The 25,571-nt window shown below is 37.9% G+C and overlaps 1 protein-coding gene across 1 annotated transcript in view; it reads right to left on the reverse strand.

Annotated features, from left to right (window-relative positions):
• Window positions 1-836: 836 nt before the first annotated feature.
• LOC140241727 (protein RRP5 homolog) overlaps window positions 837-25,571 on the reverse strand; it is a 57,556-nt gene continuing 32,821 nt past the window's right edge. The window contains exons 19-37 of the mRNA XM_072321475.1: window positions 25,099-25,169; window positions 24,176-24,334; window positions 22,998-23,094; window positions 18,688-18,833; window positions 18,079-18,175; window positions 15,438-15,630; window positions 14,525-14,705; window positions 13,099-13,281; window positions 11,738-11,851; window positions 10,988-11,073; window positions 10,189-10,286; window positions 9,551-9,748; window positions 8,875-8,943; window positions 7,821-8,005; window positions 6,305-6,473; window positions 4,371-4,524; window positions 3,527-3,692; window positions 2,885-3,044; window positions 837-1,005 (exon numbers count right to left, since the gene is read on the reverse strand). Of these exons, the coding sequence (XP_072177576.1) occupies window positions 946-1,005; window positions 2,885-3,044; window positions 3,527-3,692; window positions 4,371-4,524; window positions 6,305-6,473; window positions 7,821-8,005; window positions 8,875-8,943; window positions 9,551-9,748; window positions 10,189-10,286; window positions 10,988-11,073; window positions 11,738-11,851; window positions 13,099-13,281; window positions 14,525-14,705; window positions 15,438-15,630; window positions 18,079-18,175; window positions 18,688-18,833; window positions 22,998-23,094; window positions 24,176-24,334; window positions 25,099-25,169 (2,586 nt within the window). The 3' untranslated portion in view covers window positions 837-945. The remainder of the gene's footprint in view (window positions 1,006-2,884; window positions 3,045-3,526; window positions 3,693-4,370; window positions 4,525-6,304; window positions 6,474-7,820; window positions 8,006-8,874; window positions 8,944-9,550; window positions 9,749-10,188; window positions 10,287-10,987; window positions 11,074-11,737; window positions 11,852-13,098; window positions 13,282-14,524; window positions 14,706-15,437; window positions 15,631-18,078; window positions 18,176-18,687; window positions 18,834-22,997; window positions 23,095-24,175; window positions 24,335-25,098; window positions 25,170-25,571) is intronic.

Below are 25,571 nucleotides of genomic sequence, written 5' to 3' on the forward strand. Positions count from 1 at the left end.
TTCTTTGAAAGAGGTGTCCATGTTGCTCTCGGTGAAATTGTCATAAATCACACACACCAATCCATTAATGAACATCAAGCTAAATACCAGCACACACACACACACACACACACGCACACACACACACACACACGAGTGTATTTGGGTTTGTGGGACTGGGTTGGGGTAAATCTATTTCTCAGACTTTTTTTTTCACCCGCACACACAAAAGGCTTACAGCCATTACAAACATTTGCAATCAATGCCTGCAGTGACAAGCTTTCTGCTACGAAGTCCACAAAAAGAAAGAAAAAAAAAAAAAACCACACTAACAAAAACAGCTAAATGGGAAATTGCTACTACTAAACAAGGGTGTCCAAAGTTTTGCATTTAGAAAGTAAAATGAACGTTTCCTAGCATGTACTCACATACTCCAGAACTGCCTATGGACAATAAACAAGTTTTTGATCGCAAAAATATTGAAGAAAAATATTTAAAAAATATACGTATGCATGTGTATCATTTAAATGAAGACAACTGGTACACTTATGCTATGACAATCTAGTTTTCAGTAGTTTAATTTTTTTTTTTGTTATAAAACATTCCCCACCAATAGGCAATAAATATAGATTATCAAAGCATGCTACACACTGTCATTGCAAGAGGGTACCCTGTATTTCTGCTATTTAATGTGTCACAGGAGAAAGATAAACGTTTTCACATCGTCAGCACAGTGATAGCTTTTCTTTCAGATACGGGGGGGGGGGGGGGGGGGTTTAAAGAGGAGGAAAGTCAGGCCATCTCTATCAATACCAGTCTGAGAAAGAAGCAAATAAATGAGGCTTGAATTTGAACTGTTTCATAAAATATTTACTTGATCACATTCATATGCATAGAATTTGCTGCATGGAAATGAAGGAACTATTGATCCTCATCAACCTTGCACACCATTCCAGCAATAACCAATTATACACCACTGTACACCTTGAAACAACCCATCACAAGACGCAGACCACCAAGAGTTGTCTGAAAATAAATTGAGAAACATATGAAGAGTTTTGACCTTGAGAAAACAATGTCGATACAAGCATGATGATATTTTTAATCACAATTCAATAAGATTTCTTGGCAACATTTTTCCTGACATGGTACTTTCATACATAATAACAACAAGAACAATACCAATTAACCACAATTTACATTTGAATGGAAGACTGCAGCAATACACTGTATAGATTCAGTGGAACCCATTAACAGTATAACAAAGTCTGATATTACAACAGCCTGTTACAACAAAATCATTTTGCTGCTTCCAACCCCGTATGTTTTTGCTGTTGTTTTTGTTGTTGTCATCATTGTTTTTGTTAACCCTGATATAACAAGAAACCTGATATAAAAATGGTAATTATCATGGTCCAAACGTCTTCATTATAATGAGGCTCTACTGTAAAATACTTCAATGGCAATTCAGTTTCTTCAGAAATTTGGGTTGGTAGACCACAGCTTCACTACGCAAATATTAGAAAATTCAAAAATATTATCATAATGCATACTTCCATGGGTATCAGTTTTAACAAGTTTTTGTGTATCATTGAGTTCTGGATATTCTGTGTGATGAGAATTCCAATACAGTGGACTCCTGTTATATCGAAGTGCTTAGGACCGGCAGTTTTCTTTCGTTATATCAAAAAATTTTTATAACCGTACAAATAAACAATAAAAAACAAAGAGCTGATAACGTAGGAGCCTAAATTTTTACTTCATTGTAACCAAAATTTCGTTATAACTGTGTTTGTTATAATTGGAGTGCACTGTATCTTTTTATCTGGAGATTCCACTTATTGAAAGCAAAGCTCTAGGGGTCAATTAGTGAGTTGCCACAAATATCTCCTTCAGTGACCTTGTCTCTCTCAAGGAATTCATAGGATCATTTTATTGAGAGACAGACATCTTATGTAACTGCAGAAATGTACATACGAAATATTTTCCCTGCTATCAGTGGTTGCTACAAGTAGCTTGAGCTGAATTTATATTTACCACTGAATCTACTGTATCTTGTATCACACTTAAGATACTGGTATTGGTACCCAAGCTAAACCCTACATCAATAGCCATCATTGAAAGTGAAAAAAAAAAATTATCTGCCATACCTTTTCAGCAATTCTACCCCATGCCAGCAGATGGTGCTAAAACATATCCGTTGTTGGTCTCATCCAATGATCACTCAGCCTTAGAAGCCCACTGTCTTTCCAGTGGGCTTCTAGGCTTTTTCCTGTGCTATCTATTGATGTTATTCTTCTGAGGGGCCCACATCCTACACGCTTTGTCTTTTTAGTGGGTCCCTCTATTTTTTTTAAATTTTGCATATTGTTTACTTACCTCTGATCACTTTAGTCTTATGACATAGTATAATTATCATAAGGTTTGACTATTACTGTACACTCTTTCATTTCACATAGTTTTACTTACCTTACTTTCTGCTACAAAAAAAAAAGTGATGTTTATGTTTTTGTCAAAAAATGAAAATAAAAAATTGAAATGAAAAAATTGAATTGAATTTGACACATGACAGAGACTTTGACCATACAGTGTGGAAACAACTTCAGACCCATATTGTAATCAAAGCAAGCAATAGCCCTTGATTATCTACCAGTATGGTTTTCAGATGTCAATGTGGCGACTGATAGAAACATTTACCATTAGGTTGCCAACATTTCTCATCATGGCACTGCCAACTATGAAACATATCCATTTCACATTTTTATCTAATCAGTTGCTTAGATAACTACATTACACACTACATCACAGTGCATTCACTATGCTGCTCTAAAATGAGAGTGGGCTATAGCTTGAATATCGGTCCTCACAGCAGTCAACCTTCTCTATGCTATAAGTCACTGCCCACCACTGCTGTCTTGGACTCCACATATTCCACTGCCTTCTGCTTGACAGCATCCATGCTGGTCTCATTGCCGTATTTCTTCTCAAAATCGAGGTAGCGCTTGAAGAAAAACTTGATCTTCTTGGCTGACAGGTTGAGGTGGATCACCCGCTCAAACAGATGTCTGTCATTGGACACGGAAAACAAAGCATAATGTATAAGTATGTGTAATCTGACTTGTGTTACCTTTTTCTTTACAGGGACTGCAGTTAAACTGATGTCCTGCACACTTAAGTGTAGACTAGGATGGCTCCTTAAAACAGCAAATGTACATTTGCGCACATTTGCAAAAATTATATCGAACCTCTGAGCTTCTTCAACAGAGCACTGCAAACAAGCTGAAAAAACTTAATGGTTTCATTAAAAAGTCTTTCAAAATATATTAAAGTTTATTCTTATAAATTATTACGCTGATGACAGTAAAAGAAACAGGAATAGAAGCAGTTGTGCAAGGAAAAGGAAAAGTAAAATGGAGCAACTACACTGTACTATTACACTGATAACTAGATCAAATTAAAATAGTAACAACAACAACAATAACAATAATAGTAACAGTAATTTTAACAACAACAACAACAACAATTACAAGAACAATAGTAACCTTACCTGCAAGGCTCTACTTCTCCCTGCCTAATAGTCATGTCCAGGTAGATTGACCAGATGTCTGTCCTCTTTGGGTAGTTGCTCAAGACATTTTCAAACATTGTCTTTCCCCTCTCTGGCTCAGAGTGGCGGTATTCCAGCTGCGCAAACTTTACAATGACGCCAATGTCTGAAATAATAGGTTCCCCACAAAAGACAGCACAAGTGAATGAAAGAGAATTCTTGACAGATTGAATATCACCACATCTTATGTAGTTGTTGCATTATCAGAAATGAACGACACCTTGAACTGTATACTGAATTGATTTGTACCTGTAATCTCTAAAGGCATGAAAATGTGACAATCGCTATTACTATTACGTAACTTTATCCAAGGTAAAATTTCAAAACCCAAAACCAAGAAAATCATTTCAAGACCAGTATTCCTCTACATAATTCATGACTGGATAGTTCATGCATTCAAAAAATAAATACCGTTGGTAATCCTGCAAGTCCCACAGCCCTACTGTATATGAAGAAAAGCATTTATGCATTACAGCATCTCCTACATAACGTGTTCACTAGCACATTAGCCAGATTCATCAAGGATTTTGCCTCTCTAAAGAAATGACCTTGCTAAAAAAAAATAGCAAAAGCAAACACAACAGCTCCCTCATAGGGGATGTGACACCACAAATGATAGATACAAGTCCCTACAGGGCTGGAGCATCAATCATGAAAGTTACAACTCAATATCAGTTCTGCATCATCAACAGAATCCTGATCTAGAAACATACAATCAAATGTTGAATAAACAATAATAAAGCAAGAAAGAAAGAAACAAATGACTATTTTTCTTGTTACTTACGATCTTTCTGGACAAGACTCTTAAAGCTCCTCTGCATGAGACGCCTGGCCTGCTCATGACGACCATTCTTCATCAAGAAAGTACCGAACCCAGTCCAGACATCAGGGTTGAACTTGAATCGCTTGATCATGGATTCATACAGCTGCTCTGCTTGCTGTGAGTGATTCAGAGCAAAATCACCATGTCTAGAAGCATATAATCTAAATAGACAAATATGATTTCATACTCTTTCTTGTTGAAATTTAAGACATGATAAGCCCCACTTTGCAAAATTGAGGAAAATTAAATGTCATCCCTCTAAAAAGCACAATCAAAAAGTCCCAATTTTGGCTTATCTTATTTCCTATGAGAAATGCATAGGAAACATAGTGCAGCTATATCAATGTCACTTTGGATCACATTCAAATTGTACATTCCTGAATGATGCCTTCTGGGCCCAGTTTCATAAAACTTGTTAAAAATTACAAGCTACAAGAGTTATTATAAGCTCCTGAAATCATTGCATCTGATTGGCTGAGAGGAAATTGTCATAGAAATGTGGCAGTTGTTACTGATAATAAGTTTTATGCAACGGGACCCTGATTTCTCCTGTTTTCATATCGAAGATGGATACAGTTCAACACCATGATGTGACAAAGATATTAGGAGAGGATGTCTTCAGAGCTGACGTAGGATGTGTTTCAGCCTGTGAATACATTCAATGACTTGTCACAACTTGTGATTCTCCCTTTTCCAAAGATCATATCACCCTATAACCACACATGAGTTAATCAACAGCTAAAGGTAACTGAAAACACCAGCAAATCAACATAAGCGCATGTAACATTCAATTCAATTCAATTCAATTTTATTTATTCCACATGCTAAAAAGTATTAAAGGGAAGATAAACCCCAAGAACAATGTGGATTGAGTGAAAGCAGCAACATTAGTAGAACACATCAGTGAAAGTTTGAAGAAAATCGGACAATCGATGGAAAAGTTATAAATTTTTAAAGTTTTGGTGTTGGAACCGCTGGATGAGGAGACTACTAGAGGTTATGACGTATGAGTGGACTACAATATCAAGAAAATATAAAGAAAATACTACAAAAATCCATTTTTCATGAAAATTACAAATTCCATCAACTTGATATTGACATATGTTAAGGGTAGCAATTATTCCCCCTGCTTTCTGAAAGCGGTTGGTCCACTGCTCTTTCATAATTCTAGAAAAGTGAATTTGTGTTGAATATCCTTTATATTTTCTTTGTATTGTTGTCCACTCATACGTCATATCCTCTAGTAGTCTCCTCATCCAGCGGTTCCAACACCAAAACTTTAAAAATTCATAACTTTTGCATCGATTGTCCGATTTTTCTCAAACTTTCACTGATGTGTTCTACTAATGTTGCTGCTTTCACTCAATCCACATTGCTCTTTGGGTTTACCTTCCCTTTAAAAAAAAACCCCCACAAATACATGTACACAGACAGAACATATTGCACATTATATGTTTACATTGGAAACTAAAGAATGATGCAAACAGATTATACTTGGCATGTGTGTAAGTCGATAATGTTGTAAGTTGACAGATTTCCTCTGACTGTGAGTTTTACTGTATTTGCAGTGTACTCCATTCATCTACTACTATACTACTACTACTACTCTCCATATTCGTAATGCTGATAACGTTGATAAGTTCAAGTCATCATTGAAAACTTATCTGTTTACTCAACTTTAATTATGTTGTTTTTCTGCTGCATGTTATATCATAATACGTATATTTACATAATGTTATATTTTATTTTAATGTCATACTTCTTTTCTTTTTTTTTTCCAGATCAATGCGCTTAGAAACATCAGAATTAAGCGCTATATAAATGTTATTCATTATCATTATCATTATAAAGCACTTGACTCTACACAGCATAACTCTGGTGTCCAAACCACATACCTCCAGTTTGTTAGTCCTGATGAATATACTGACAAGCTGCTGGAAGACTTTGATGGCTTCACACTGCTGTAGCGCCCTCTGGAAGACAGACATGACATCCTCCTCTGTCCCGTAGAGGTTTTCAAGGTTGAGGTATGCCACCCAGACATTCAACTTTTCTTGCTCCTCTCTAAACCAATCATGATTAAAGTAGCTCTCGTTAGTGGTGCCAAAAGTCTCTCCTTTCAACATATCTCCTTTTTCTAGAGTTATAACTGGCTGTAACAAGTGATTTGACCATTTCTGCAACATTAAATTATCCACAGCTATGCTTAGCAGCTTCATGCAAGGTACTAGGCCAAGGTAAAGAATGATACAAGTTTATTCAAGTGGCTGAATGAACAAATTAGAATGGCTTACCAGTCACACAAACCAGCTCATGAAAAGAAAGCTATGAAAATGCAGCTTGCTACAAATATTTGTGCTAAGAATGACCAACTGGGATAAGAATTTGTAGGACCAGTAAAACTTAACAGATGACGTGTCAGTCATTCCTATGTCACGATTTGAAAGTGAGATCTCCTCCAAACTACATTTCCACAAACTTAAATGTTATGCTGTTTTTCTGACGCTCTCCAGGACTACAAACTAGCTTAAACACGAAATATACATGGGCGACAATGTTATGTTTTGTTGATGCTAGTACTATCATTTTGCACTGAAAGATTACCAGCTCTTACCGATAATCAGTCTTGTAAACAGTAAGGAAAAAAGAATATAAAAGTGTGCAAAACAAAGATAATAATAATAACTAGAAAAGCACTCCGAGAGCGCAGACCAAGCAGTTACTTTCCACTAATGATCTTGCTCTTCCACAGAGATAAGTGATTTTCACCCACTGCAAAATCGCCCGATTTCCCAATATAGAAGCCTTTGTTACATCACAAACCCTCAGCTGCACGGCGCGCCTCGCCCTAGCAGCAACTAGAGCACGCACTTTAGTGCGCGCATGCAAACCTCAAATACGTGCAGCCTGAACTCCCAAGTTCATTGACCCTACCTGCCAAGATATCAAAATCCTTCATAAATTCCCCCCAAATTCTCGGATCACTACCAAAAGTTAATTGTTTGTTACTCTGTCATTCTCAACCTTTCCTGCAAGTTTCATCCCAATCCGTTAACTACTTTTTGAGTTATTTTGCACATGGACAAACAAACGAACGAACAAACCAACAGTAACAAAAACATAACCTCCTCCCTTGGCGGAGGTAATAAACCAATATCTATATAGCGCTTTTTCTAAACAGACACAAAGCGCTTCAACAATTTTAACAAAATACAAGAAATCAACAATATTTACCAAACAAAACAAAACAGATAAAGGACAAAGCAAAACAAGTAAACAATGACTTTAAACTTTAAAGATTCTACATTTCACTTTTTTTTTTTTTTTTGCAGCAGTGTATTATACGATTATCATTCGGGCTGGTTATTCATTATCTATCAAAGTGAAAGAATGAAATCATTTGAGTGCTACCTGAAATTGATAGTCTTCAATGCACGCTCTGCCACAGCTCTTGCTTTCTCGATGTCTACAGAATGCAGGTGGAACGCCATGTACCGTACCCAGGCGAGGGAGCTGTTCGGGGAGCTGGCGACTAGGCGATCGAAGTCGTCCACGGTTTCTGGTGTTCGCTCCGCATCCATCAAGGCACGCTCGGTCTGGAGAGAATATTTCAAGATCATTTGACTGTCATCCTGATGCTATCACATTACATCCCTTTGATTTTGAGCCAATGCTAGCAGGTCAATGTAGATTTATACATATCTTTTTCTTTTATATCTTTTGAATTGTAGATGCAATATACGAACATTGCAAACTCAGATGCTCCATGCTCTGTCATGTCAAACAAGAAATGCATTTGCCACAAAGTCATGAATAACAAACTTTTAACACTATTATTGACTACATGACATGCACTTTTATAGATGTGCCACTTTGTCAATTCCTTTAATAGAGCAAAAACATTATCACATCTCTACTACCGTGACACAACATTTGCTCCTACAACAATTGATCTGGTCTTATTTCTCCAAGGTCTTAGGGTTAGGGTTGTGATAGGGTTTTAGGATTAGTTTGATGTGAGGATTAGGATTAAGGTTAGGGTTATTTTGAGGGCAGAATTTATGTTTGTCTTGGCATGCAAATATTTCATGGGAGCAATTGTTTCAGGAGCAAATGTCATGGCACCTTCTACTACAAATCACAATATGTAAATGAGGTGTAAAGGCAGTATTCTGACCCTGATGTACATAGTTGCTGGCAATACGGATAACACTTAAACAATCTGCCATACCTATTCAGAATGCATGTATAATTTATAATGTCACAAGTTTGGTGCAAATCAACAGATCAATTAATATAATGAACATATCCTCTGCATGCACAATTACACATGATTTATATCTCATCATACCTATGAAGAATTCAGTGGTCTGTGGAACCTAACTGAAATGAAAATCAGGAAAATCATTGATAATTTTTAAACACATGGTGTTAACCTTTAACTCTGGAATCAAATCAATCTTACCTTGTAGAGATATTCTTCTTCTGCTTTGTCATCCTCAGCCTTCTCCTTCTTACTTTTCTTTGAGGGTGGCTTGGGGACAATGAGGGTTGTAAAAAAGGAATAGAAAGTACACAAAATTAATCATGTTTTTTCATACAACTGCAGTTCTCTGACCCATTTCATGAACATCCAACCAGGAACGTTCAATGAAGAACACTTAGACCCCATATCATGTTACTTCAGTGGAGAAGGGAATCTACTCAGGTACACATATTATCAAGATAAATCCTAAAACGTCACAATGTACTTAGCATTCCAGTGACTGCAATACTTCTCTACCATAGAATCAGCCTACACAGAAGTTGGCATCACATTTCTAATTCAAGAATAGTACAAGACAGGTACCATGGAAGAAGAGTTCAGCATCAGTCAAACAAATACGTACATGCAATCTGCATGAATGCTGAAGAACGATAAGCAAGTTTTCTTTCTCCAAGAAGACTGATATGGATTCGGTTACAAGGTAGCTGACATGACCAAGACTGGCTGAGGTATGAGTGCTACTGACAAGGAAGCTGAAAGAAGAGGACATAACTTACTCTCACAGTCGCACTTTCCCTCTTTCCTACCTCAATGAACTATATTCTTGTCATCACAACACTCGAGATGATTTCAACTGTTCCTTCTCATTGCCTACCTCATCCCGTTTCTTTCCTCCCATGTCCTCTTCCTCTTCATCCTCTTCCTCTTCCTCATCACTGTCTTCAGCCATCCTGGATGATGCCGAACGTTTCTCTGACGTCGCAGGCTTGGCAGAGGACTCCTCCCAGCTGAAGCCAGCCGCCAGCTGGAGACGTGGGGCCTCGTTCTTCGATGTTTTGGTCACAGTGATAATCTTACAGAAAGTGTATACAAACAGATTATGTCATGCAATCATACATCAGTGACATTTTCACTCAGAAGGAAAAACATACATGAAATGGCAAAAAGAGCACATAACATTGTCAATTACTCATTCTAAGTAGAAAAAAAAAATGCTGACTACATATTACTTAGATCACTTACTCATAAAGAAAAGGTATATTTCACCTACATGTATCAATATACCAAGCAAATTAAACAACAAAATATCAACATTCTGATACAAGAAACACATTAAAATAAGTTACACAGCAAGAATAGATGACAAGTGATCACTGTATGCTGTAAGCACCAAGATATACAAAATTAAATTTTGAATGAGATATGAGTCACTTTTCATCAAAACTTGACTATGTATCTACCACATAAAGTAAATAAAGTAAATAAAATTCAGACAGTATACATCAAGCTTACCTCTGCTTCAGTGTCACTCAAAGTGTCCACCTCCCCTAGGCCACTGTCATTCCCATCATCAGCTGACCTTTGACCTTTCCCTTTCTTCTTTTTTTTGCCTGGAAAAACAAAACACAGTATTTATTTTTTCTTACTCTCTTTGTATAAAGGGTCAACACATGGTAATTAGTTGTCCTTTTCTTTGTTTGAGTGTTTTTCTTTAGGTTCACTAATAACAATATCTTTATAATAAGATATGTGATACAATTTTTAAAGGGGGTGTACAGTTCTGGTCGAGGTGAGGATTTAGCTTTTAACGTTCAGCGAGATATTCAGAAACCACTCTATGAGATGTCAAAGAGCATGCAATTCTAGAGGTATCAAAATTTTATTTGATGAGAATCGGTTTTGGAATGGCTGAGATATCCAAAAACAAGGTGAAACAAAGAGATCCTCATAAAAGGCGTGGCCTGTCGCCTTTTATTATTATTATTATTATTTTTTATATCTCGGCCATTTGAAAACCAAGTTTCATCAAGTAAACTTTGAATCCTTCTTAAAATGACATGCTCTCTCATATTTCATGAGAGGTTTCTCATTATCTCACTTAGGAATGTTGTAAACCTGAATCCTCACCTCAATCAGTACCGTACAGTCCCTTTAAGTTGTTGCTATACAAATAATTGAATGGAATCTCAACAAAGTCATGTTTGTTTGTAGTCAATGCAAGGAACAAATCTATGTTCACACTGCACAGCCTTTCCTTAAGTAGCCTTGAATAAGAAACAAAAGAATGTTAGCAGTGGTGAATGATCTTTACCTCTCATATTCACTGGCACAGGGTCTTCTAGGCCGGTATCTTTTCCAGAGGAAGACAGTTCCACTTGCTTTGTTTTTGCATCAACACTAACATTTGTTTAATATGGACAGAAAGAGAAGAGTAATTTGATAAAATCACAGGATTGCTTGCAAACATCAGCTGCACTGGACAAACAGAGTCAAATTTTAGCCTAATTTTTCGTGTTGATAAAGAATAGGTATGCACCCCACACTGGTACAAAATTCACTGTATATTCTTTACAGCCATGTTTGCATTCCCTCACGAGTAACACTGTGATATTCTTCTCTCACATAGTCAACATACATCTATCATACATCTATCAAGACACTTTTCCAGTACCAGTATGTATTTGCAACTCAGCAATTATCCTAAATAAGTGCATTCATTCGTGAATTCACACTACAATCACATAACATGTGTATTTTAACTTGGCTCCAAAGGTAGGTGTGAGGGATAGGGAGAGCTTATTGGTTGCTGATCAAAGCTAAGTTGGGACAAGCCCCAATAATTCTTCTTGTCACCCCAACAGAAGGGTTGACGTGTGGCTTGGCATCAGGCAGAAGTCATCATGGTGTACGCCTCATCAACCAACATTTGAACTTGTGACCTAATGCTAAAAGTCAGGCATGTGACCCCTAGACTCATCCACCTAAATATATCATATCAATGACTCGGACGACTCCTTATTACTAAAAGCAGATGAAGATGGAGATGATGTGGCTCACTTACCTCAGGATCTTAGTAGTGATCAACCTCCCAACAGGGAAGACACTGGCAGGATCCTCCACGAAGGAGTTGGACAAATTCTTTAGGAGAATCCGTCCATGAATGTTTCGTGAAAGACTACACAGAAACACAGAGCAAATATAAAAGTCAGATTTCAAGTATCAACATATAGTATGGGCAATCACACATCTTATGGGAACAAAACTGCAGTAATGTTGACAGAATTGTATCGTAGTTATTGACCCTGATCTTTTTTTTTTTTTTTAAAGTCAATGACATTCAGAATTTTTTAAAAAAAAAGAAACTGAATGGAACAGCCAAATGCTAACATTACTCAGGGGACTGTGCTGCACGCATACCAAACAAAAGAATATTCAGAACTCCAAGGACTGACTAAAATTCAGTATCACTACATACCAACACTGAATGTTACAAGACCAAAATATTCACTGCATTGTATTCACTGCACTGATACTCCTTTAACCCTATTCTAACTGGGGGGGGGGGGGGGGGTCAAGATTTTGCCGCGTCGTTTCATGAATTTTTTCATTGAAGTCTTCCGCATATTTTGAGACCAAATTTGTGACATCCGGGTACACCGTTCTGAAGTTATGCAATGTTTTGCATATGCATGTCAACCCGAAAACCGCTCGAATTCATGATTTCGTGTGCAAATCCAATGCAAACTGTGTTTTTTTGTTTAATTGATATAAATTAGATTATTTCAACTTTTAACCATTGAAATAAATCAATTCTAATGTAGATAAGCTTGAAAAAGTGCCTCCAACAAATTTTGGCAAAAAACAATAGAAAAAAAAAGATCGAAAAAACAATAAAATACATAAGAAATTAACAAAACAATAAAAAACAAAAGAAAATGATTTTGATTGCGCTATTTTTTTACAAGAAAATTGTTTGATGTGTCTTGAGGAACTCTGACACAAAAAATTTAATAATCCTTCAGTCTTTTTGATGGAGTTATAGGTGAATATATGATTTCATGCGTTAATTTGCATAATTAATTTATTAAAAAATATGAAATCAACATTTTTATATTGTATGACCATGTAATCTTGTAGTTGACATCCGGCTCTATCTTCAGGCAAAATTTTGCGGCGATCGCGCGATCGGCGGCCGAGATCTGAAGGGGGGGTCAAATTGACCCCCCCCCCCAGTAAAAACTTGGTCTCAAATAGCCCAGTTAGAATAGGGTTAAACTTGCATGTCGTCTTTTCAGAGGAAGTTAAAGTAGAGATTTTTTTTTTGTAATTCACCTAAAATTTATACTTGTGAACATTTACGCAGAAAGAACATATGAAATTTCCTCAAGACATTCTAGGTGGTAGCTCTGATAATTTGGTCACCTGACAAAGATGCCTTTGGAGGAGCAGTGTCTGACGTAGCCATGGATATTCTGCCCAACTACCAGGTCTTCCAGTACTTGTACGTCCCGGTCACTGTCGAGGGGGACTGGGACATTCTTGACTCGTGAATTCCTGAGAGAGACAGAGAACTTGCCATCCTTTCTTTTCTCAAGGATACAGCATCTGTTGAACAATGGAAAAAATGTGTACACATTACCTTTGTTTATTACATAGGTAATCTTGAAAAATATTGGCAATACAGGGTACATACACACACACACACACAAACACATATACAAAAAGAACATACTGTGAATATTTCAAAACTTCTTCCAATACCATCACTTCAGTAAATACATTTGTAATGTGAATAAAGCCGACTTGCTGATCAACCGTGTTGAAATGCATGTGAAGAGTGAGGGTATTCTAATTATCAATAAAGACTGGCTTAAGCGGTTCTACAGTTGTTTGACAGTCACTGGTTATTTTCATTTTCTTGTTTGTGCTAAGAACTGGACTCTTTCTCACAAGACAGTTCTTCTTTGTGTATAGTTTGGGATTTGTCCAATTATGCAAATGTTGGATTAGATTAATTGGAGGCTTGTAGTGCTAAATACTGGCATGCTAATATATTCGCTTGATTCATGTAGCACTATTCAATGTTTTGATCACACAATAAAAAAACACACAAAGTTCTTTTTACACAACGCAAGCACAAGAAATTACTCACACGCATATGTCCACTTTCATGGGAATTCACAAGATAAGTGGATGTAACAAAGTGTTACCCTTTGAACTATACACAAAGAATTGTTCCAGTAGCATTGTGGAGAGAAAGATACAATTGTATTCATATCTTGGCTTAAAAAGAAAAAAAAAAGTTGTTTGATCTTTCTAATGCTGATGATTTCAGTACTCTACATGATAAGAAAGAAATATAATAACAACACAGTGCTTATATAGCGCGCATATCACTACCGTAGTGTCTCTATGCGCTTTGAAGGCCTCGTCGCGAGGCTTCTTGACTTTGTTGACTTTCTTGACTTTGTTCGCGCAACTTTTGAGACCAAATTTGCAACGTCCGTGCATACTTTTGCGAAGCCACGCCCGTTTTTGTAACGGAATGTCGCCCCAGTCTGAGTTCCAGTCCCCCCCCCCCCCCCGGTCTGAGCACAGCCAAAAAAGCCCGGCCCCTTTAGGGTTAAGGGAGAGGGATGAAAAAAGAAAGAGGATATGTACATGTAGTGTACAATGTATGTACCATAGATGCAAAACCAAACTCACTCAAAATACTTTTTAACATGAATGAGAATAATCCGCAATTTCCAGCAAGGAATAGCAAAAAGTTGGAGAGAGGTAATCAAGCAGCTGTGAGGCGCTTGAAGTACATAGTTAAAGAAAGATGACATCTTGTGAAAGTCTTTACCTGTGAAACTGGCCCACTTTCAGCACTCCAAGTGGCTTCTCAACAAGCTTGTCATTCACATCTGTCAAGAAGACACTGCCATGGCAACCAAATGGCAGCTGCAGAAGAGCTGTGTCTTTCTGGAGCTGTGTCACCTTACAGTTGAGGGTCATCCCAGCTGTAATATCTTCTGACATGTTTCCTACATGGATGAGATCATATAACATTCTTTTAAACTTTTTCACGGTCCGTTCACTGATAAGAATATTCACAATCCTCTCAGAATGTTTTCAAATCTTCTATGAGGAATAGTTTTAGAGGTGATTTGAGTCACTTAAGGCTGAGAATAAACACTAAGCAGTTATCATAACAGCATTGTAAATAATTAACCATGCTGGTAAATTCTTTAAATAATGAAATATAGGCCTAATTGGCGCTAGTATTTTATTTGAGTGGCCGCATAAGAAACATCTATGGGAGATTCTTGAATGGATGTGTGGGCAATGTAAACATACTGGCAACAAATTCTTTTAAATGAGCCCTAAACAGGTTCAAAGCAGTTTCATACATGTGCTGCAGAATATATAGCATATATATGCCATATATTTTTTGTGTATTTCATAACCATAAAATCATCTGATTCATATCCATAAATCTGAAATCCATAAAATGTATCTGATATCCATAAAATCAACAACACACCACAATATTGCCTACTGAAATACAAGTGCAATATGCATCAGCTCCAATGTGGGAAATCACTGACATCGATTCTTGGAAAGAAGCTTACTTATTCCTCAACCACTTGTAATCAAATATGCAAACTTCAATGCTTTATATAGTCAAAAAGGTGTATACAGTATTCTCTCCCACCAGACTTTGTCTCAATACTCTATGTGAGTGATATTTGAGTGACATTAATATGTGTGCCTACCAGTCATGCTCAGCTCCAGCAGCTTGTGCTTTAGGTCGAGGCGAACAACTTTGGCTCTGTGGACCTCCCCCTGCTTGAAGAAAGAGCCCGGGTGCTCTAGTGTGTAGATGTGCTTGGACAGATTCAGGCGGTGGACTTTTCCCTCGATTGACCGGGAGACATGGACCCAGAGGAGGTCATTTTGGTCATCATACTGATGAGAAAAACAGCATTTCATGCACAAGGGGGGGGGGGGGTCAATTGATATATGCCAAGTGAGCAAAAACTCTAGATTGCAATAGAAATATAGAATACATACTTGGCATGTGTGGATATGAGCTGTTATGTGATGTACAGAAAGCTTTCAATTAAGTGGAGCATGCCTTCACATCATTAACGCATCTTTTAGTCATAAATGATCATGGCAAGAATGAAGTTAAAAGATAAACTAATACATGTATTACATATCGTCGCTGGGGTGATAAGACCTTGTATCTGCAATTTTGGTGAAAATGAGTTTTTTGGATGAATGGTCAAATAATGGGTTAAGTGATGTCCTGTCCAAATCCCAACTGTCTTACTCCAAAAATGAAGCCACCACGGCATGTCAAAGGAAAGGCTATCCCATTCGCCACAGTGCTTTGGCCGCCATGTTTTTTGGCTCTCCTGAACATTTGACATTTTGTAGATACGAGGTCTTATCGCCCTAGCGACGATATGTGATAGTGTTTGTCATATGATAAGTGAAAGGTGAACTGGTACAAATTACATTTCTTAATGACAGACAACACAAAGTAAATGCATGAAGCTTGACATGATAGTAAGTTGCAACTGATTAAATGTACTTTCACATATCATACAGTTCAACTGTAGTACGATTACAATGTAGTATAAATGGGAGGTACTAAATTTCTTTCACTACTTTCAGTCTTACAGGTATGAATAAAATGTGAGAGAGGGCAGCACGGCTTATAGGACCACTACTACCACTGGCATCCACAGAGGTGGACTGACAAATTAGTGCCGAAGACTTTCGTGGACTTGCATATTTCCTAAATATCCAAATGAAGCATCTCAAGATCAAGACCTAAAGAATACTAGAAATGTCGCTTTGGCGACTGGTATGCCTCCGCCATAATGCATGATTTTCCCAATAGGTCTAGATAGTACATGTGGACACTGTGTGATTACATTTTCACAAAACTGGCAAAATATTGGAATGACAAGTTTGTCACAAATGTGTAGAATGTTCACCTTCCTTGACGTAGGTTTAATTGGATGAATAGGAGAACATGTATCTAGGGATTTAAAGACTGTAACTTGACTTTGAACCATTCATACATTTAGGCATTGAGTAATTTTCAAGGTACAGGTGTGGAGAAAAAGTGCAATTTCTGAATTGAATAGTAAATTGTTACCATTTTCATCTGGCCCTTGACCCTAAAATTCATGAGATAATTACTTTCAGGTAGAACATGCATAATATGTACTAAGTTTCAAGGTAACTTGAGCCACTTCCGAGATATGGAGGAAAAAGTTAGTTCAGCACTTTCAATTGATCTTTGACCTTTTGACCTTTGAGGCAAAAAGAGAAAAAAAAACCTTTCCAGAGAATTTCTATTAGGTTATACACGCATACACCAAGTGTAAAAAAATAACCCTGCTGGCATTGCATAAATATGAGGGTAATAGTAAAATTTTGAAGTCTTGCACTTGACCTTTGACCCCTGACCTTTGACCCCATGAACCCTACATTCTCTAGATAATCACTTCCAGTCAGTACATGTATATACTATGTTCCATGAAGATACCTTGAACAATTTTCCAAGGTACAGAGAAAAAAAACAAGTTTTAATATTTCTACTTGACCTTTTGACCTTTGACCTCATGACCAAACTTTCACCAGAGAATCTTAATTGGGTAATACATGTATACACTAAGTTCCAAGAAAATATCTTCAGACATTCAATAGATATGGTGGAAATAGTGAAATTTTATGTATTTGACCCTGACCTTTTGACCTTTGACCTTAGACCTCCTGACCCAAACTTTCACCAGAGAATCTTAATTGGGTAATACACGTATACACTAAGTTTCAAGAAAATATCTTCAGGCATTCAATAGATATGGTGGAAATAGTGAAATTTTATGTATTTGACCCTGACCTTTTGACCTTTGACCTTTGACCTCATGACCCAAACTTTCACCAGAGAATCTTAATTGGGTAATACATGTATACACTAAGTTTCAAGAAAATATCTTCAGGCATTCAATAGATATGGTGGAAATAGTGAAATTTTATGTATTTGACCTTGACCTTTTGACCTTTGACCTTGAGCATGTGCACCCAAAAGTTGATAGGCACAACTTCACCCCCTAATACACATACATGCCAAGTTTCATTAGGATACCTCAACAGGTTTCGATAGTTACCTTGTCCACAGAATTCATTACGGACGGACGGAAGGACGGACGGACGGACGGACGGACGGAAGGACGGACGGACGGACGGATGGACGGACGGAAGGACGGACGGACGGACGGACGGACAACCCGAAAACATAATGCCTCCGGCACCACTTCGTGGCGGAGGCATAAAAAAAAGGTCTGAAACTCAAATAATGTCTTTTGAACATCAATAGAAGTGATTAATTATTGCTACCATGTTGACGATGCAGTTGACACTCTGTCCTGGCTGGAATCCCTTCAGCTCTTCCTCTGCATCCATCTCTTCAGGTGTATCACTTGACTCCAACAAACTGTAAGGACAATGATAAGGACAAAAAAAGTATTCAGCATATCACTCAATGTTGTCCTCATCAACTTTGCACAGTCATTACACTAAAGATTTTGTAAGCTTACCAATGGTAACTATATAGTACCTATAGTCCACATATACAATGTATACATATATGTTTTGTAAATTAGCCTGGAGAAACACACCATGCAATAATCTTTATGCAATGTCTTGTGGCTTCAAAGAGCAGTCCATGATATCCATCTTTGGAAAAGTTTTTGACAAGTTTTCTTTCATGTTTACCTGTCATTGTTGACTATTCTAAAAAATGGGCAAGCAATACTTTTGAATGGTCACTGTACTGCTTGACTTGAAATCATAAAAATATATCACTTTTGTCATCAATCTGAGTCTGCTTAAATTTTCATAGATCTGTTTCTTTCATCTTAGTGCTTGACTGACATGTAGATGAAGAACTCATTTGCATAGATGACTTTCTCTAAGAGTTTGAAGAAACATGTCCCAGATACTTGCCTTGGTCTCATACTCAGCTCCAGCAGGTGAACTCCACAATGGCTGTGAGACACGGCCAAGTGCTGCTGCCTCTTGCCAAAGCGATAACCTATGACCTTTGCCCTGACCTTCTTGCCGATGGTGAGTGCCTCTAGTGGGTATTGACCCTGTGGGTAAACGTTGGAAGAGCATGATTCATTGCTACATGAAAAGAATGATGGTAATATAAATCGCCCTTGGGGCAATACAACCTCGTAACTGAAACATGTTAAATGTTCAGGAGAGCAAGAAAAAAAAAAGAAAAAAAACCACAAAACTAGAAATGTCGCTACGGCGACTGGTGTATGCCTCCGCCATAATACATGGTTCTCCTAATAGGTCTATAGTACAATGTCTTGACAATGTGTGATGACAGTTTCACACAATTGGCAAAATATTAAAATGACAGGTTTGCCACAAATGTGCTGAATGTTCACTTTCCTAGAACTAGGTTCAATTGGATGAATGATTAAAACATCAAGAGTGCAGGTATTTGGGGGAACTGATGATTTTCACTTGACTTTTGACCCTTTTACAAGTTTATGCATTGAGTAATTTTCAAGGTATTGAGAAAAAGTATAATTTCAGTATCAAATGGTAAAATAGTATTATCGAAACCTGGCCTTTGACCTTTGACCCCACAGTTCCAAAGAGAATCACTGTTAGGTAGAACATGCATAAATATGTAAGTTTCATGACAATACCTTGAGTTATTTTTGAGATATGGAGGAAAAAGTGCAATTTAGCACTTTCACTTGACCTTTGACCTTTTGACCTTTGACCTTTTGGCAAGAAACTTCCCACAGAATATATATTGGGTTATACATGCATACATCAAGTTTTAAAAAAATCCTTCAGGCACTGCATAAATATAAGGAAAGTAGTTATATTTTGAGGAGTTGACCTTGACCTTTGACCCCTGACCTTTGACCCATGACCCCCAACTTCCCTAGATAATCACTGCCCATCGGTACAAGCATATATACTAAGTTCCATGAAGATACCTTGAACCATTTGCGAGATATGGAGAAAAACATGAAATTTCATTTTTTTTTTTCACAAAATAACCTGTGACCTTTGACCTTTGACCCTGTGACCCTAAAATCCACACAAAGTATCATCCCCCAAGGATATACCCTCATACCAAGACCCGAAAACATAATGCCTCCGGCCACTTCGTTGGCGGAGGCATTAAAAAAACATGGCAGCTGAAGCACTATAACAAATGGGATCATCTTTCCTTTGACATGCCACTGTGACTTTATTTTATGGAGTAAGACAGCTAGGATTCGGACAGGGCATCACTCAACTGATTTTATGTGACAATTACTCTGAAAAAGTGATTTTCACAAAAATTCGAGATACAAGATCTTGTCACCCAAGCGACTGTGGTAAGTAAACACATGAACATGCTTAACCCGTTGAGGACGAGTCCCGAGTATACTCGGGCAGGTGTCTATGGGAAATGCGTGTTGTAGCAAAATCAAACCGTCCTCAATGGGTTAACACTGGAGAAAACAAACTGAAGTCTTTCTTTTCTAAAGGAGTTACAAATTCTTCTTGGTCCCGTTGCTCTCTGACTTCCATAATTAGGTGATCCGAGTATCCTCTCGGATCACCTTCTGTTTCTGTACGGATTCTTTCTTCTTCTTCTTTTTCTTCTTATATCTCCTCAAAAGTTGTGCAGTGGTTAGCTCAGAAAGTCCTCTGCCTATCAATTTCAAACTTATACCATATATGTATCATATCTCAAAGACGACAGATCTAATAAAATCATTGTGATCAGTCGACCGTGACGTCACTATGACGTCATTATATGATAACACATTTTCATTCATATCTCATTACTGGAATTGAATTTTTCAATGAAATTTATGTCTCATATAGTTCAAGTCAAGTTCTTTTTACTCATATTCTCAAATGTCATCTCTACCCTTAAAACGTGCGCGTACGCGCGCGTTCAAATATTTACATGCTCCAATCCAGCTCAAAATTTTTTTGCACACGTTTCAGACCATTTGGAGCATTTTTTGAAAAATTCAAAACAAGGCAAGTGCCATAATGTGTCTCGCCCATTCGCGTACAAGAAATTGTACGCGAATGGGATATAACAGATACAAAAAGAGATATAACAGATAAAAAGAGATATAAAAGGGTAAAAATTTATGGCAAAAAAGAAACGTGCCATAAAAACTTAACATTGGGCCCTTAAAGTTCGTTGACCCTTGCCTGTGACCTCTGACCTTGTGGTGACCATCCACTCCCCAAGGGACATTTACCATCCAAGTTTGGTCACAAACAGACCTATGGATCAAAAGTTTTGACCCATGATAGAAACGCGCCATAAAAACTTAACATTGGGCTCTAAAAGTTTGTTGACCCCTGCTTGTGACCATTGACCTTGTGGTGACCATCCACTCCCCAAGGGACATCTACCATCTAAGTTTAGTCACAAATAGAGTTATGGATCAAAAGTTATGACCCATAATAGAAACGCGCCATAAAAAATTAACATTGGGCTCTAAAAGTTCGTTGACCCCTGCTTGTGACCTTTGACCTTGTGGTGATCATCCACTCCCCAAGGGACATCTACCATCCAAGTTTAGTCACAAACGGTCCTATGGATCAAAAGTTATGACCCATAACAGAAATGCGCCATAAAAACTTAACATTGGGCTCTAAAAGTTTGTTGACCCTTGCTTGTGACCATTGACCTTGTGGTGACCATCCACTCCCCAAGGGACATCTACCATCCAAGTTTGGTCACAAATGGAGTTATGGAGCAAAAGTTATGACCCATAATAGAAACGCGCCATAAAAACTTAACATTAGGCCCTAGAGTTCATTGACCCCTGCCTGTGAGCTTTGACCTTGAGGTGACCTTCATATATGGTAAAATGTGAAACTTTATATGACCCCGCTTCCCTTGAAGTTTGATTGCAATTGAAGCCTAGAGTAAAGAGTTTTTGATGTTTTTGTAGCGTACAATGGACGGACGGACGGACAGACGCCGCAGGCGATCCCTAAGTCTTCCCTCACCTCCGTTGGGCTCGACAAAAATTGGACAGACGCGTACGCGCACGTGCATATACGCACGCACAGCTCATATGCAATAGAAATTTCCTGTTTTTTCACACGGATCGGATGTCTGAAATGTCAAGGAACATTTCTACCAAATTTCAAGTGAATCCGACTCAATATGACGTCATACGGGCCCATCAAATCTGAAATTCCGCGCGCGCGTCAATGGCGATATACAGTGCAACTATGGCAAAAAAACTCCAATTTTAAGTCCGATTTTACTCGTCAGGATGGACAGTGACCCCCCATTTTCTTTACATATTCTGAAAGCTGATGAGTCGTACATGTCAGTTCATGGGTTGGCGATGCTGGAAAAATGATTAAAAGATATCAAATTTCTTAATAAAATAAAAAAAAGTAAATTTTCAAAATGACGTCATCAAATTTCAAGTTCACTCGAGCGTATCTCACTTATCCTTTGCCAATTTTCACCCAGATTTCAGTATGTTGTGGCTTATTAAATGCTCTTTCATAAATATATATCATCAATCAATTTTGATTGGATGACAGCATCACCTCGTAAAAATGGATTGAAAGTAACCTTGTCAAATTTGACCAGTTTTCATTTTGGGGGGTTTGGCCCCCTGGGTGGGGCATGGTGCCCATCTTAACAAATTGAGATCCTAACCCCCTAGGGATGCTACCTGCCAAGTTTGGTGAAAATGGGTCATGGGGTCCTCAAGAAGAAGATGAAAATGTACAATTTAGGCCCCATTAGGATCCCTTCCCACCCCCACCCTCCCCCCCCCCCCCCCCCCCGATTCTGCCATGAACAAACTTGAAACTACAGTCATCAATGTACTAACTTATAGTATTAACTTAGCTCTATCACTTTTGGCTCTAGAGAAGAAGATTTTTACAGATTTTTACAGATTCTGGGGGTTTGGGCCCCCCCTAGGGGTCCCCTGGGAGGGGCATGGTGCCCATTTTAACAAATTGAGTTCCTAATCCCCTAAGGATGCTACCTGCCAAGTTTGATGAAAAGCGGTCTTGGGGTTTTCAAGAAGAAGATGAAAATGTAAAAAGTTTACGCATGACGCACGACGGACGACGCACGACGGACGCCGGGCGAAGGGCGATCGCAATAGCTCACTTGAGCCTTTGGCTCATGTAAAGGCTCGGGTGAGCTAATAAACAGGTAACTTTGTTTTTTCTGCTACAACATGGCAATTTTCTAACACATGGGGCACACAACTGTTAAGAGTTGTTACCGTCTGCAAGTCATCTGTAACCTCAGTGGCATGGATTCTCCCAAAGGTGCCTCCCTCCACTTCAACATTGATCTGTGTTCCTTTGACGGACTTTATCCTGGTGAGATCAAGACAAGATGAAAATGAGTCTCAGTCAGTATTGGAGGCATGTGATCTACTACAGGATATACTGTCAATCAAAAAGATATACAGTGCACTCTCATTACAAGAAACACATTGAAATATCTTGTTAAAACAAAGTAAATATTCAGGTCCCTAAATTATCATCTATATATCTTTGCATACCTTATTGTTCGGTTATAATGAAATTTCGACATAATGAAAGAAAACAGCCTGTCTCAAGGACTTTGTTATAACGGGAGTGCACTGTATGAATATGAGTCCACATTACTCCACTGTATCAAGTTATAAAAGTGTACAGTACATATGGATACTCAGTAAGGGGATGAACAATGGTGTAGGTGGACGCAGCATCGGATTTAGTTTGAAGAAGATAAAAATGTAAAAATTGGGCCCCAATTATTGGGCCCCAAGCACAATTTGCCCTCCCATCCCCTGACCTGCCATGAACAAACTCGAAACTACAGTTACCAATTTACTAACTTGTAGCCTACTTAGCTCATCACATAAGGTTTGAGAGAAGATTCATGAAGATTCCTGAATACTGTGGCTCTGTTCCCAATTTGTACAAATGTGCCAATTTGTACAAATACAAATTCTATGAAGCTATTGATAATGCCTGGCAAGTTTGGTGAAAATTTTAACATGCACTTTCAAGAAGATAAAAATATAAAATAAGGACCCCACTTTGTAACTGGGCCCCAAGGGGGGCACCCCCAGATTTGCCACAAACAAACTTGGAAACTGCAGTCTGATGTACTTGCTCAAAGCATTAACTTAGTTCTCTAGGGATGCTACCTGTCAAGTTTGGTGAAAGTCCGTTAAAAGAAGATTGAAATGTTAAAACTTTATGCATGTCGGATGATGGACAATGGATGATACACACCGGACGATGAATGCTCACAATAGCTCATTTAACCTTTGGCTCAGGTGAGCTAAAAACATAAAACACCAGGTACATACAAAACAGTTAAATTTTTGTTAACATCATCACCTGATGCTCTCCTGTCAGGCATAAAGGATCACGAGAATACAGCCATCAAAGCGTTAATACATACACTGCATTGACAATCTGTCCAATGGGAGGAGAAGACACCTGGGAGGGTAAAGTGGGGGCTGTGGCCTTCTTTGATTTGCCATCTCCCTTCCTCGACCTGTTTGGCTTTCTCCCACGACTGCTCTCACTCAGAGGGGCCAGGATACGACCATCAACTTGCCTGGACAGATTCCAGTAGAGAATGACAGCAATTCATCAATGCAGATGATGATACAAAATAGCAATGATGATGAATATTGTGATGACAATGATATTCCTGATGATAATAGTAACATAACGCAATACTACTAATACTTCAAATAATAACAATAACAAGAATGATAGTACCTAATACGAAAACATCAAATGATCTCTATCACTGCTGTACTTATTATCACCATTACCATTACTATGATCATCATTATCATAATCACCATTATAATCACAGCAGTTATAGTAATGACAATAGTACAATAAGAAGATGAAGAGGAAGCAAGAAAGAAGAGCACTGATGTAATAACATCATCTTATTTTCTGTTTGATAAGCTGCTTGTTTGCTTAGTTTCAATGCAGCTTGCAATTCAGTGCAAATGATGTGTGTGGTGAGCAAAGAGGCTATGTGTGCAACAGCAAAAAGACATGAATCATAAGGTCATATCACTAACAAGAACTTTGGCTCTACATTAAAAATATTTGTACAGTAAAGTATGTTCTTGCACAACCCACTTTCTCTCCATAAACATTCTGCAATCTCCTCATTGATAATGACCATCATGTCTGCATAAAGTAGTAGAAATTGCACTACTATATATTGTAAGCCTATTGTACACCAAAGTTTTACTGAGAGCAAATGTTATCATAGGAGCATATGATTTTGTGACAAGAAGGTATTTGGACATCATCTGGTAACTCTGTTTTCTTTGAGTATCCCTCTTCTCTACTGACCTGGTTTCACCCAGTATGACAGACTGCCCAACTGTTATTTCATCCCGGTCTGATGGTGTTGAGTTCAGATGCTACACAATTTAGGATAAAGATGTGAAGACAATGAGATTAAGATGCAGTTATGCAATAATTCACAAATAATCTAGAAGACACATGCCAGCTCTTCCTATACAGAAAAGGTTATTATATATTCAAATTTTCACTACAGCCCTAGTACACTTTTGGAAATACAAATTATCATCTTGACTGACAATGACTACAATTGGAGTCTTTGTTCCTTTATGTTGAACACTTCTTTCTTTTTTTTTCGGGGGGGGGGGGGGTCTCTTGGGACAGAGGAGGGGAGGATTTACATAAAATTTTGCAGGAAAATTGTTCTGATTAGAATTCAAACATATTGTACAAGCTATCCAAATACATTTACACAACAGATCATTATGGCCACATTTCATCAAACATTTCAATATGACTAC

Source organism: Diadema setosum, chromosome 18 (genome assembly GCF_964275005.1).
Source record: "Diadema setosum chromosome 18, eeDiaSeto1, whole genome shotgun sequence".
In the NCBI taxonomy this organism is placed as follows: Eukaryota; Metazoa; Echinodermata; class Echinoidea; order Diadematoida; family Diadematidae; genus Diadema; species Diadema setosum.